General features: G+C 39.8%; 1 protein-coding gene across 1 annotated transcript; it reads left to right on the top strand.

Annotated features, from left to right (window-relative positions):
* Window positions 1-11,984: 11,984 nt before the first annotated feature.
* On the top strand, window positions 11,985-12,831 carry LOC117029063 (AP-4 complex subunit sigma-1-like). Its single transcript, XM_033118043.1, has 2 exons — window positions 11,985-12,492; window positions 12,566-12,831. The coding sequence occupies exons 1-2, from the start codon at window positions 12,187-12,189 to the stop codon at window positions 12,692-12,694; spliced, it is 435 nt and encodes a 144-aa protein (XP_032973934.1). The 5' UTR covers window positions 11,985-12,186; the 3' UTR covers window positions 12,695-12,831.
* The last annotated feature ends 557 nt before the right edge of the window (window positions 12,832-13,388 follow it).

Genomic DNA, 13,388 nt, shown 5'->3' with positions numbered 1-13,388 from the left:
ACTGTGAGACGACAAATCTGAGGCAAAAGCTCTACTGGAGAAGATGCAGCAGAAATATGGAAAGAGCCTGACGGTTTGATAACGCCTTTGAGTTGCAGAATTGACCAAACCTGCACCTGCCTATGCAAAATAAATATTCTTATATTTAAGACATTTCTAGTTGGGTATTTATTACTTGCATGTGAAAGCATCCTTATTAATATAGTGGGTCTTTTTCCATTCCTTCAAGAACATTTCATTATTGAGGAGCTCCAAGATGGCAGAGTAGATAAATGCTATGCTTACCTTATCCCATGAACACGACAAAATTACAACAAAATTATAGATCAACGTGGCGAATGATCTGAAGCTTAGATGAACAGAATTTTTATAAGTAAGGGCATAAAGAAGAAGCCACATTGAGACCGGTAGGAGAGGCACAGATGCAAAATGGGCTGGTCCCGAACCTCCATGTGGCCATGTGGCGGTCAAAAATTGGGAGAGATATCACAGCCACAGAGGTTTCCCACAAAGGAGCAAGGGACTCCAGCCCCTCACACAAGGATCCCCAGGCCGGAGTACTTGTGCCAGGAAGAACAGCTCTCACAACTCCTGGCTGTGAAAAACAGTGGGGATTCTGACCACCCGCTAGGATGGAAGGCTTGGGAAACCCAGACAGCCACTTAATAGGCCTGCACAGGCACTCACCTTGGGCTCCAGCAGAGAGACGATGACTCTGGGGGTGTCGGAGGCATATGGGAAGAGACTGAGTTGTGTAATGTCAGTGCAAGGACTGGAGGGACAGTCCCCATTTTCCCTGTGTGGGGCCCTCCTCCCATGCAACTGGCAGGTGAGCACCATCTTTCCTGTGTTGAGTCCATCCCCACAGGCCAAATCTGAATCTGATTCATCTGACGAGCTCCACTGCTCCACCCTGCTGACTCACTGAGACCTAGTCTCACCCAACTTGCTTACTGCAGCAGGTTTTATCAGCAGCTGAACTTTTCAGTAGCTGGCAGGTGGCAGCAGGCCTTGGAGGGTCCTGACTTTTTGTGGAGCTGCCTGACACCTGGTACTGGTAGCAGCTGTCCTTAGATTGCAGCATGGCCTCTCCCATGCTCTTTCAGGTACAGCACAGACAGCGACCAAATGCGGATCACTTTGTAGCTCCTACCAGGAAGTCTTGGTTGGTCACAGGTAGTGGCTGAACTGGGCCTGCACAGGACTCCCTCCCAAGGGACCTCAGAATGGACATGGAGGTTGGCTTCAGACCACTGCAGAGCACCACCTAATTAGCCCCACAAGTGGCACACACAAAGGGTGGTCTCAAGATGCACCAGAGCCCACTGGGGCAAATCCCGTTTCATGGAGGTAATCGCTCCCTGCCACAGAGTAGCACGTAAGCTGTGGATGTGGCCCAACCCCACAGCCAGTCACCTTGAGGGTCAATCCCACCCACTGATGTGTCAATAGCAATCAAGGCTCCACTATAACAGGAGGGCACATACATCCCACATAAGGGACACTCCTGGTACACTCAGAGCAAGGGACCAGGGAGACTGAGCTATTGAGCCCCACAGGACACCTATTACATAGGGCCACCTGGAAAGACTGGGAGACACAGAAGCCCTACCTAACACATAGAAACAAACACAGAGAGGCAGCCAAAATGAGGAAACAAAGAATTACATCACAAATGAAAGGACAGGAGAAAACTCCAGAAAAAGAACTATATAAAATGGATGCAAGCAATCCACCAGATACAGAGTTCAAAACACTGGTTATAAAGATGCTCAAGGAACTTAGCAAGAACTTCAACAAAGAGATAGCAAGCATAGAAAAAGGACATAGATTCCATAAAAAAGAACTAGTCAGAAGTGATAAATACAGTAACTAAAATGAAGAAGGCACTAAAAGGAATCACCAGCAGACTAGATGAAGCAGAGGACTGAATCAGCAATTTGGAAGACAAAGTAGCAGGAAACACTCAATTGGAACAGCAAAAAGAAAAAGAATCCAAAAAAATGAGGACAGTTTAAGAGACCTCTGGGACAACATCAAGTGTAACATTTGCATCATAGGGGTACCAGAAGGAGAAGAGAGAAAGCAAGGGATTGAGAACCTATTTGAAGAAATAATGACTGAAAACTTTCCTAACCTGGTGAAGGAAATAGGTATATAAGTCCAAGAAGTGCAGAGAGTCCCAAACAAGATGAACCCAAAGAGGCTCACACCAAGACACATCATAATTAAAATGGCAAAGGTTAAAGACAAAGAGAAATCCTAAAAACAACAAGAGAAAAGCACTTAGTTACCTACAAGGGAGCTCCATAAGACCACCAGCTGATTTCTCAGCAGAAACTTCGCAGGCCACAAGGGATTGGCACAAAATATTTAAAGTCATGAAAAGCAAGGACCTATGTTGCCATGCAGCAGCCTACCCATCTGTCTCCTTGTACCCGCCCTAAAAAAAGGAGAGTCTGTGAGATGGATCCTTTCAGGGACTTTGCTTCACTTTGTGCTTACACCTTATGTCTCCCTGTTTGGCCCCAAAGGATGGCTGGTTAGTCAATGACGGGTAAGATTCCTTAAAGAAGGAACAACCTAAGACAGGCACAGTCACATAGGGGACATCTGGAGAAGTCACGGGGTTGATAGAGGTGGGCATAGACGCCCACTTTCCCCCGGCTAAGGAGAGCTTCTGCCTCTGTGGCTACATTCCTTCCCACATCCTGCTTGGGAAGAGATTCAATGATGTGAGAACATCACCTCTCCATCTATTCATATCAGTAAGTTTCAGCATAAAGGTTTTGTCTCTTGGGGAGGTACTTACAACAATTACTAAGACATCCTGGGACTTTCGGTTCCATTGTCTGCAGGCAAGCGTGATTAGTTTGAATCAGTTTCCTATTATAATTTATGAAATTCACAGATCTTGAGATTAACAAGCTTTACTTCCTCATTTGTTAATCAATAAAAGCTATGGGTTGGCCCAATTCAGGGCTCAATCCTTGAGGCTGGAGTCCCTTGGCCCTGCTTGCACTCTATTCTTGGCTACTGTATTTCTTAACCCTGTGCCGCCCTTCTCACTTCCCACAGTTTTTGTCATGCAGGACACAACAGACCTACAACCAAGATTACTCTACCCAGCAAGGCTATCATTTAAAATCAAATGACAGATAAAGAACTTCTCAGACAAGAAAAGGCTAAACAAGTTCATCGTCATGAAACCAGTATTACAAGGAATGTTAGAGAGACTTCTTTAAGACGGGGGTGGGGGGAGATAAAAACATTAATAATGAAATGGCAATAACTACATTTCTATCAACAATTGCTTTCAATGCAAGTGGTTTAAATGCTCCAATGAAAAACACAGGGTGGCTGAACGGATAAGAAAACAGAACTCCTTATATATACTGCCTACAAGAGACTCACTTCAGATTGAAAGACACACACAGACTGAAGTAAAGGGATGGAAAAAGTTATTTCATGAAGATAGAAATGAAAAAAAAACAAAGTGGAGTAGCAATACTTATACCAGACAAAATAGACTTTAAAACAAAGGCTATGACACCAGACAAAGAAGGACCCAGTAATTCCACTTTCTTGTATTTATATGAAAAAAACTAAAATGCTACTTTGAGAGGATGTGTGCGTCCATATGTTCATTGCAGCATTATTTACAATGGCCAAGATGTGGAGGCAGAATGGATAAAGAGGAGGTGATGCATATATACAATGAAATATTGCTCTGCCATGGAAGGGAATGGTTTCTTGCCATCTGCAGATGGACGTGAAGGTTACTGGGCTGAGAGGAGTGTCAGACAGAGAAAGACAGACACAATGTGATTTTACTTATATGTGGAATCTAAAGAACAAAACAGACAAACAAACAAAACAGAAAAAAAACCCTCATAGATACAGGGAACATTTTGATGGTTGCCAAACGGGAAGGGGTTTGGGAGACTAGGTTAAAAAGGGGAAGGGATTAAGAAGGACAAATTGGTAGTTACAAAATGATCATGGAGATGTAAAGTAAAACATAGGGAATATAGTCAATAATGTAGTAATAACTATGTACAGTGCCAGGTGGGTACCAGACTAGTCAGGGAGATCACTTTGTAAATTATATAAATGTCTAACCACTATGCTGTACACCCAAAATTAACATAAAATAATATTGAATGTCAACTGTAATTTAAAAGTTTAAGAAAGGGGGGAGGGAGGTGAAGGGGAATAAGAGGTTCAAATTTCCAGGTATAAAACAAATAAATCATGGGGATGTGATGTACAGCATGGGGAATTGAGTCAATAATGTTGTGATAGCGTGGTACAGGGTCAGATGGTTGCTGGACTTATGGTGATCACTTTTTTAGGTATATAAATGTTGAATAACTATGGTGTACACCTGAAACTAATATAATATTGTATGTTAGCTATATTTTAATAAAAATCTTTTGTTTAAAAAAATAAACTACTGAATCCCTGAAACACACACACACAAAAGAATTTTTCATCATTTTTTCGACAGGCATCTTATTCATTTTTATGAACAAGACACTTTTTAAAATGACATTTCTAATTCTCTATTGCTGGTGATTAAGGAGGCTACTGATTTGTTTGTTGGTCTTACATCCAACTTATTGATCACACTTATTAATTCCAAAAGTTTATCTATAAAATCTCTTACAGACTATTATATCATTTGCAAATAAGGGAAGTTTTCCTTTTGCTTTTAAATTCTTGACTCTATTATTATTTTCTGTCTAGCTAGACATTTATCTTACTGTATTAGCTAAGACTTCCAGTATAACATTGAAAAGCAGCAGTTATGGTGCGGGCAGTTCTGTTTCCTCCTGACTCTGATAAGAATGCTTATTAAGTTTCACCTCTGCATAACAAAACTTTATGGGGCTTCATTCACATTACTTGGCCAGTATGTGTGATTTTGTAATATGTTTTTATATATAGTCTTTATTAGGTTACAGTGTTACTTTTTGCATCAGTTTCGATTTGACTTGGCTGCAAGTAACACAAAAAGGCTAAATAGCAGTGGATTGCACGATGATAGAAATTTATTTTTCATGCTCCAGATATCCAGAGGTAGTCAGTCCAGGACACAGTGAACAGTCTGAGAGATCCAGGTTCCCATTATCATGTTGTTCCACCATCTTAAAGGTAAAGGTGGAAAAGGTAAGCTTTTCTCAATGAATGAAGAAAAGGCATTCAATAAAATTTATCATTTATTCATGATTTTTTTAAAAAAAACAGCAACTTAATGAACTAGAACTAAAAGTTATGGCTGAGATTGATAATTTCACCCAGTATTTACTCTCCCGTTTTCTTCTGAATTTTCAAATTTATTTGCATAAATTTATCTACTTTCTCTTATGATTTACTTAATCTCTAATGTGGTGTGGTTCTGCTCCCCTTTTTGTTCTTAATGTTGTTTATTTATACCCTTTTTCTTGACTAGTCTAGCTAGACATTTTTCTTGAATTAAAAAAATCAAATTGTAGTTTTATTGACTTTTTTATATTTGTGTTCTAATTCATTAATTTCTACCTTACTTTTATTATTTCCTTCCTTTTACTCTTTTCAGACTCTGTTTTTTTCCCCTTTTGCTTCTTGAATTGACCTCAAACTCATTTACTTTTTATCTTTCTTTTTATAAATTAATTTTAGATTCTAATTTTACCTTTTATTTCAACTCTAGCTGCATCACATGTTTTTATGTGATCCTTTCATTTTCACTTAGTTTACAATATTTTGGACTTTCCATTATAATTGTAAGTTTTTCTTGAACCCAAAAGTTATTTAGGAGAGCATTTTTAAGCTTCCAAACATGCCATTTTTTAATAATTATTATTTTTTAAACTCTCTCTTTGGCTTGTAGGTGTCTAATTTAATTGCATGGTGATCAGAAAATATGTATGATATAAATTATTTGAAACTTGCTAAAATCTTTGTGATATGGTCAAGTTTGCAAATGTTTCATGTTAACATGAAAATAAATTATAATTTTTATTGTGTGCAGGGTTCTATATAAAGCTAGTAGAAAAATTAAAAGATATTTTCTTTAATAGATTTCTTTAATAGATTTCTTTTAGAATCTTACAGGTTTTTGTTTGTTTGTTTATTGGCTTTTTGATTCATCATTTTCTGTGAGGAGAATGTAAAAATGTCCTACTATGTGTATGCAATGATCAATTTCCCCCTTTTATATAATTTTTAGCCATGTTGTTCAGAATATGCAAGGTCATGACTGCTACATCATCTTAGAGGATGATTCATTTTATTATTATATAGTTTCTCTTTCCTCCATTTGTTCTTTTTGTCATAAACTCCATTTTGTCTAACATTACTATTGCTGTGCAACATTCTCTTGGAATTTAAACGATCTACCTTTTTATCCCCCACCCTTTGTTTTCACCCTTTTGGATTGATATTGTTTTAGGTATTGCTTTCTTGTCAGTTGTGTTGGTTGGATCTCTCTCTCTCTGTCTCTCTCTCTCTCTCTGTCTCTGTCTGTCTCTCTCTCTCTATCTCTCTCTCTCTGTCTCTTTCTTTCATTCATTCATTCATTCATCTTGATAATCTCTGCTTTCAATTGTTAGCTTTCATCCATTTGCAAGTATTGTGAGTTATTATTATCTTATTTAATGGGTACACCTCCTGTTTCATCTCTTCAATCATCTTAAATGTACTGTTTAAGTCTGTCAGAGTGCTTCATAAACTTGTTTTCAGTTGGAGTAAATTATTGATTTTGTTGATTGATTTCCTTGGCATTAATTTTCTACATAGACTCTGGAAAGGTTGCAGACTCACTTTGTATGAGAGGCTTTTTGTTTGGTTTGGTTTGCTCTCTCTTGCACCTAGTTGAGAAGTCTTGTGGGTACTTCCACCCAGTACCCTGTACCCCGCACCCTCAGTCCACAGCCAGATGGTTTTCTGGGGCTCCTGCTCCACAGCGATAATGAGAATATTGCAGTCGGTCACAGAACTTGGATCAGTTGCTTGTCAGGAGGCTGGGTCTTACATCTCCCACCTCTCTGCTCCCGCCCCTTCTGAGAGTCTGACCCATCTTCAGGGAGCCTGTTTCCGTCATCCTTCGCATAGACAGCTTCTGTTATCCCAAAGGAGCCAGGCTCCTTTCTGCTACCCACTGCAAGCACAGGTCTTCCTCTCTACTAACTGCTTTGCAGTGATCCATAAAGATACTTTTTCTTGTTTTTGAGTCTGGCTATATCCTATTAGGTTTGTTTTTTCTTTTTTATATTTAGGCTTTCATTGCTTTGTACTTAGAGTACAGGAATTGTGTAGAAACACAAAATTAAAGGGAGCCAACTTGGCTATAGACCTATTTCCTATACTTTTTTCTCTAAAGATTAAAATATAAACTCCTTAGGCTGGAACTCAAGGTCTTCTGCATTTCAGATCCACTCCCACTCCACTGCCAGCCATCCTACTCTCCATTCACATGAAGTTACCTGCTGTTCCCTGAGCATGGCATGTACTGTCATTCTTCTGTGTATTTATCTATGCTGTTCCTTCTGTCAGGTTGGCCCTCCCGCCATACCTTTAATCTGCAAGAGCTTGATCGAAAATCATTTCAACTTGGAAGTTGGCTACAGATCCTACAGATCCTATTTGTTTCTTCCCTTTGCAATGCACTCAATACATGTGTAATGACTGAGTGAATGAATGAATGAATGAATGAATACATGGTATGCAAGACTGACTAAACACACAGTACCTGCGGTTTGCTGCCATATTATTACCTTCATGGTCAATTGTTGTTTATCTTAGTGTCTGCTCTGAGCAACTGGACTGTATTATATTTATCCAGTGCATTTAGAAATAAAGGGGAAAGCAGTGGACACAGTTTTTCCATAAAGTTTGTCTTATATCATGGCCATTAAGCTAACTCTGCATAAAGCCAATTAGGATAGCCCAATGAAAAGTTCAGACAGCCTGTCTCATTTCCTTCCTCAATTTCACAGTAGTTTTTTAAAAAGAGAAGAGGAGATGTTAGCATGAGCTCTATTTTTATTTTTTCTTTTAGAAAAGTTAAAAATATGATGGAAAAAAGCTTAAATACTTCAAGTTCTAGTATGTTTAAATGCTTTAACATTTATAAAAACCCAATTGTATCTTTTTATTTATTATGATTCTATCTCAGAAGGGTTACATTTTTTGGTCGCTTTTTGACAGGGAAAAGATAATTTATCAAGGAAAATGGAACCAAATGGCATGTTTTTTGAACGAAAATATTTATCTAATTGTCCAACTTTTTGGGAATCCTTCAGGATACTATTTCTTCCTCAGAAACAGAATGAAGGCTCTGTGACATGGAAGAAACAAAAAGGGTTTCAGTGTGGTGGGAGTTACTTGTGCTTTCTTTTCCTCCAGCTCAGTTACAAGGCTATGGCAAAAACAGGAATTCAAGTGAGTAGCATTTTTGTTCTAAAAACATCTAAAATTCACCTCAAATTTGTATCTCTTCTGGGGAGAGAAACTAAATCCATTCTAACAAGTAATTAAATAAACAAACAAAAAAATCCCCTAAAACCACAGACTCCTCTGGCGCCTGTCTGCACCTCCTTCCTCCCTGTACCCCAGCCCCCAAAGCCCCAGTCAGTGTCACAAACCCACACTCGTAACTGGTCCAAATATCACGGTAGGGCTCGTTTTGTCCAACCTAGGGGATGTGTTGGGCAAAAGCTACCTTTGGGAAACATGACTAAGAGAACTAGAGAATGAACTGAAATTATCTTTCCATTTAATGTCAGAACGCTGCTCTCTAATTCCAGTAGTCAACACAGATTTCTGAAAACCTGAAAAGTAATGTGAGATTTCTTCTCCCTAGTGATTCAGAAAAACACAAAAGCCTAAAATTTCTCTCCAAATATCTATTTCTTTTCATATGCCTAATTTGATCTCAAAACCTTATTCATTTAACAGAAAATCATTAGCTACATACTCAGCTCACTGCTGTGTTTCCTATAGAAATAGATTTTGAATCCATGGAAGGCCCTCAAGAAGGGTTTAGAGTTTAGAAAATTTAGAATTTTGAATCAATTTCAATGTCTACAGAAAGAATCCAAAGTTGATAAGTTGTCTTTTCTCTTTGTGTGACCAGTCATTTCACTGTATTTGAGGGATTGTGGTACATCCCAGAGAAAGGAATAAGCGAGAGGGGTGTGGGAATATTTTATTTACAGAAAACATATCTGAAAGTATCTTTTGGCTTATTGGCTTGATCTTCTTTTAAAGATTTTTATTAAAATATAGCTAAGTAACATACAATGTTATATTAGTTTCAGGTATACACCATAGTTATTCAACATTTAGATACCGAAAGAGGTGATCACAAAAAGTCTAGCAAACCACCTGACACCATACTATGCTATCACAATATTATTGACTATATTCCCAATGCTGTACATTACATCCCCATGACTTATCTGTTTTATACCTGGAAATTTGAAGGGAAATTATCCAACTTTTTCCCTCTTTATAAATTGTTCAATTACAGTGGACATTCAATATTATTTTATATTAATTTCAGCTGTACAGCATAGTGTTTAGATATTTATATAAGAAGTGATCTCCCTGACTAGTCTAGTACCCACCTGGCACTATACATAGTTATTACCATATTATTGACTATATTCCCTGTGCTTCACTTTACATCCCCATGACTGTTTTGTAACTACCAGTTTGTACTTCTTAATCTCTTCACCTTTTTCACCCTGCCCCCACCCCTCCCATCTATCACCCCAATAAATCTAGTACCCATCTGAAACCATTCAGAGTTATTACAATATTGTTGACTATATTCCTTATGCTGTACCCTACATCCCCATGACTACTGTGTAACAGCCCATTTGTACTTCTTAATCCCTTCCTCTTTTTCTTGTTTCTTTTAAGATTCTTTCTTTGTCTTTAACCATTGGCATTTTAATTATGTGTCTTGGTGTGGGCCTGTTTGGGTTCATCTTGTTTGGGACTCTCTGTGCTTCCTGGGCTTGTATGTCTGTTTCCTTTGCCAGGTTAGGGAAGTTATCATTATTTCTTCAAATAGGTTTTCAATTCCTTGTTTTCTCTCTTCTCCTTTTGGTACCCCAATAATGCAAATGTTGGTACGTTTGATATTGTCCCGGAGGCCCCTTAAACTGTCCTCACTTTTTTGGATTCTTTTTTCTTTCTACTGTTCTGATTAAGTGTTTTCTGTTACCTTATCTTCTAAATTGCTGATTTGACCCTCTGCTTCATCTAATCTACTTTTGATTCCCTCTAATGTATTCTTCATGTCAGTTATTGTGTTCTTTATTTCTGACTGATTCCTTTTTATGTTTTTTATTTCCATTTTATGTTTCCTATCTCTTTGTAGAAGTTGTCACTGAGCTCACTGAGCATCCTTATAACCATTGTTTTGAACTCTGAGTCTGGTAGATTGCTTGTTTCCATTTTGTTTAGTTCTCTTTCTGGAGCTTTGTTCTGTTCTTTCATTTGGGACATGTTTCTTTATCTCCCTATTTTGTCTGTCTCTCTGTGTTTGTTTCTATGTGTTAAGTAGGGCTACTATATCTTCCGGTCTTAGTAGAGTGGCCTTATGTAGTAGGTGTCCTGTAAGGCCCAGTGGCACAATCTCCCTGGTCACTTGAACTGGGTACTCTAAGTGCATCCCTTGTGTGGTTGAGTGTGCCCTCCTGTTGCAGATGAGCCTTGGTTGCTCTTTGCACATCAATAGGAGGGATTGACCCTCTGGCTGATTGGTTGTGAGAAGTGGCCGTGAGTACAGTGGAGGAACTTTTGTGCAGGGGCTGACCCTACAGAGCAGGATTCACTTTAGCAGGGCTCTGGTCCCTGCCCAGTGTGCCCTTTGGGTGTGTCGTCTTTGGAGGCAGCCAGGTGATACTTTGGCTGGGTCCAAAGCTAGCCTCTTGGCATGCTGTTTCCCAGGGCCTCCTGAGAGGGGCCCCACCAAAAGCCAAGTTCAGCCATAGCCTGTGCCCCACCTGGCATGTGGCACAAAGTAATCTGCAGATGGCCACCACCCTTGCTGGGCTTGGACGTGCCTTGAAGGAACAAATGTGGACTGAGGCCAGCTGCTGTTAGTGCCAGGCTTAGGGCTGCTCAGCCAGAGGTACAGGACATACTGAAACCAGATGTTGTTTATTTGGGTTTTGTGAACTTTTAAGAGATTTTAGGAAAGGCTGCAGCATGAGCCTAACCCTAACCTTAACCCTAACCCTGGAATGAGCCAACATAGGTAGTTTGTATGGAAAAGCCACTGGAAGCATCTTGGGTGTGCTGGAAAGTTGGGTGGGGTGGGGTCTCAGAATCACCAGGGCAGGGCGAACAAAGGGTTTTAACTAGTTTGATAGAGACTCAGATTTGCCTACATCTGCAGGCTGGGAGTGGGGAGGGCTCAACAAAGAAACAATGGATTCGGCCAGCACTTCTGTCTGGGAGAAAGCTGCCCATCTAGACCTCACTCTACAGCCAGACAATTCAGTTCCTCCTTGTATGTTCCTGGCGCCTTTCAAGCTGCTGCCCCAGTGCTGACGTTCAGAGCAAATGAGTCAGTCAGTGAGTAAGTCCATATGCAGGCCCTTTAAGAGGATTGCCAGGGAATGCAGCCACCCTCGGTCTCACTCAACCACAATCTCCATTGGTTTTCACAGCCAGAGGTTATTGGGATTTTTCTCCCTGGAGGTGGAACCATGGGCTGGAAACCCTGGTGTGGAGCTGGGACCCCTTGCTCCTCTTGGGGGGATCTCTGCAGCCAAGATACCTCTCCCCATTTTTTTTTTTTTTATAGTTGGCATTCATTATTGTTCAGCTTCAGGTGTACAGTGCAGTGATCAGGCATCTACATCTTCCCTGAGATGGTCTTCCAAATGGGACACGTGTCTATCGGATACCCTACAAAATCTTTACAACATTATTGATTACGTTCCCCAGATTAATTTTCAAAACCCCATGGCCGACTAAAAGCCAAAATGGCTGCCCCTAGGAAGCCCGCACCGCGCAGCTAGTGAGGCTTGGGGAACAAGCTTCTGCGGGAAAGGGGAAGGAGGACTCTAGGAAGCGCCGTGGCCAGGTCCAACGCGGCCCGAGCCACACAGGTTCTAGTTACAGCCGCCCCTTGCCATAAATTTTGACCTATATTTGGAAAAATACTGGCCAGGAAAAAAAATGATAAAATTTTTCCTCATGGTGAATAAACAAGGGCAGACCCGACTTTCTAAGTACTATGAACATGTGGAGATTAATAAGCGCACACTTCTGGAAACAGAAGTCATGAAGAGCTGTCTCTCTCGATCCAATGAACAATGCTCTTTCATTGAATTCAAGGATTTTAAGCTGGTGTATCGGCAGTATGCAGCTCTCTTCATCGTGGTTGGGGTTAATGACACAGAGAATAAAATGGCGATTTATGAATTCATCCATAACTTTGTAGAAGTTTTAGATGAGTACTTCAGCCGAGTGAGTGAATTAGATGTATCCTTTTCCAATGTCGTGAGCCAAGGTTTCTACAGTCCTTGGCAAGGCATAGGCTTTTTTACCTGATCAGATAATGTTTAATTTGGATAAAGTACACATCATTTTGGATGAGATGGTGTTAAATGGCTGCATTGTGGAAACGATTCAGGCAAGAATTCTCGCCCCTCTGCTGATTCTTGATAAGATGTCAGAAAGCTGAAAAGTGGCTCTGCCAAGCAACATCAACATAGGAAATGAGAACATGGTAATATACCTCTCAACATCTACAGCCCAAAAGAATCTGGAAGAGCACACATTGCAAAATGGGGTATTCTCCCAAAGACATTTTAAACAGGTGTTTTTCACATCTAAGTGGAAAACAAAACTGTATTTTTAAAAAATGATATACAAAGAAAAATCTCTGAGAAAGACAAGTTTTATTTTTTAACCATAAGCATTTTTTTCCCCACTTGTTTCAATTTTCTTAAAATTTTTGTTGTTTAGAGTGTGGTGCTCTTAACAATAAGGTTGCTCGTTCGATCCCCACATGGGCCACTATGAGCTGCGCCCTCCACAACTAGATTGAAACAATTGCTTGACTTGGAGCTGATGGGTCCTGGAAAAACACACTTAAAATAAACAAAGTTAAAAAAAAAACAAAACAAAAAAAACCCCATGGCCATCTTGTGGTTACTGATTGTTTTCTAATCCCCTCACCTTCCCCCTTACCCCCACCTCCCGCCCCTTTAGCAACCCTTAGTTTTTCCTCTTTGTCTCCAAAACTGTTTCTCATTAGTTCATTCACTTATTCTTTTCTTTAGATTCCACATATAAGTGAGATCATATGGTACTTATCTTTCTCTGTCTGACTTATTTCACTTAACATAATGTTCTCTAGGTCCATCCATGTTGTT

Source organism: Rhinolophus ferrumequinum, chromosome 10 (genome assembly GCF_004115265.2).
Source record: "Rhinolophus ferrumequinum isolate MPI-CBG mRhiFer1 chromosome 10, mRhiFer1_v1.p, whole genome shotgun sequence".
In the NCBI taxonomy this organism is placed as follows: domain Eukaryota; kingdom Metazoa; phylum Chordata; class Mammalia; order Chiroptera; family Rhinolophidae; genus Rhinolophus; species Rhinolophus ferrumequinum.
This window is presented reverse-complemented; position numbering and strand designations above follow the sequence as displayed.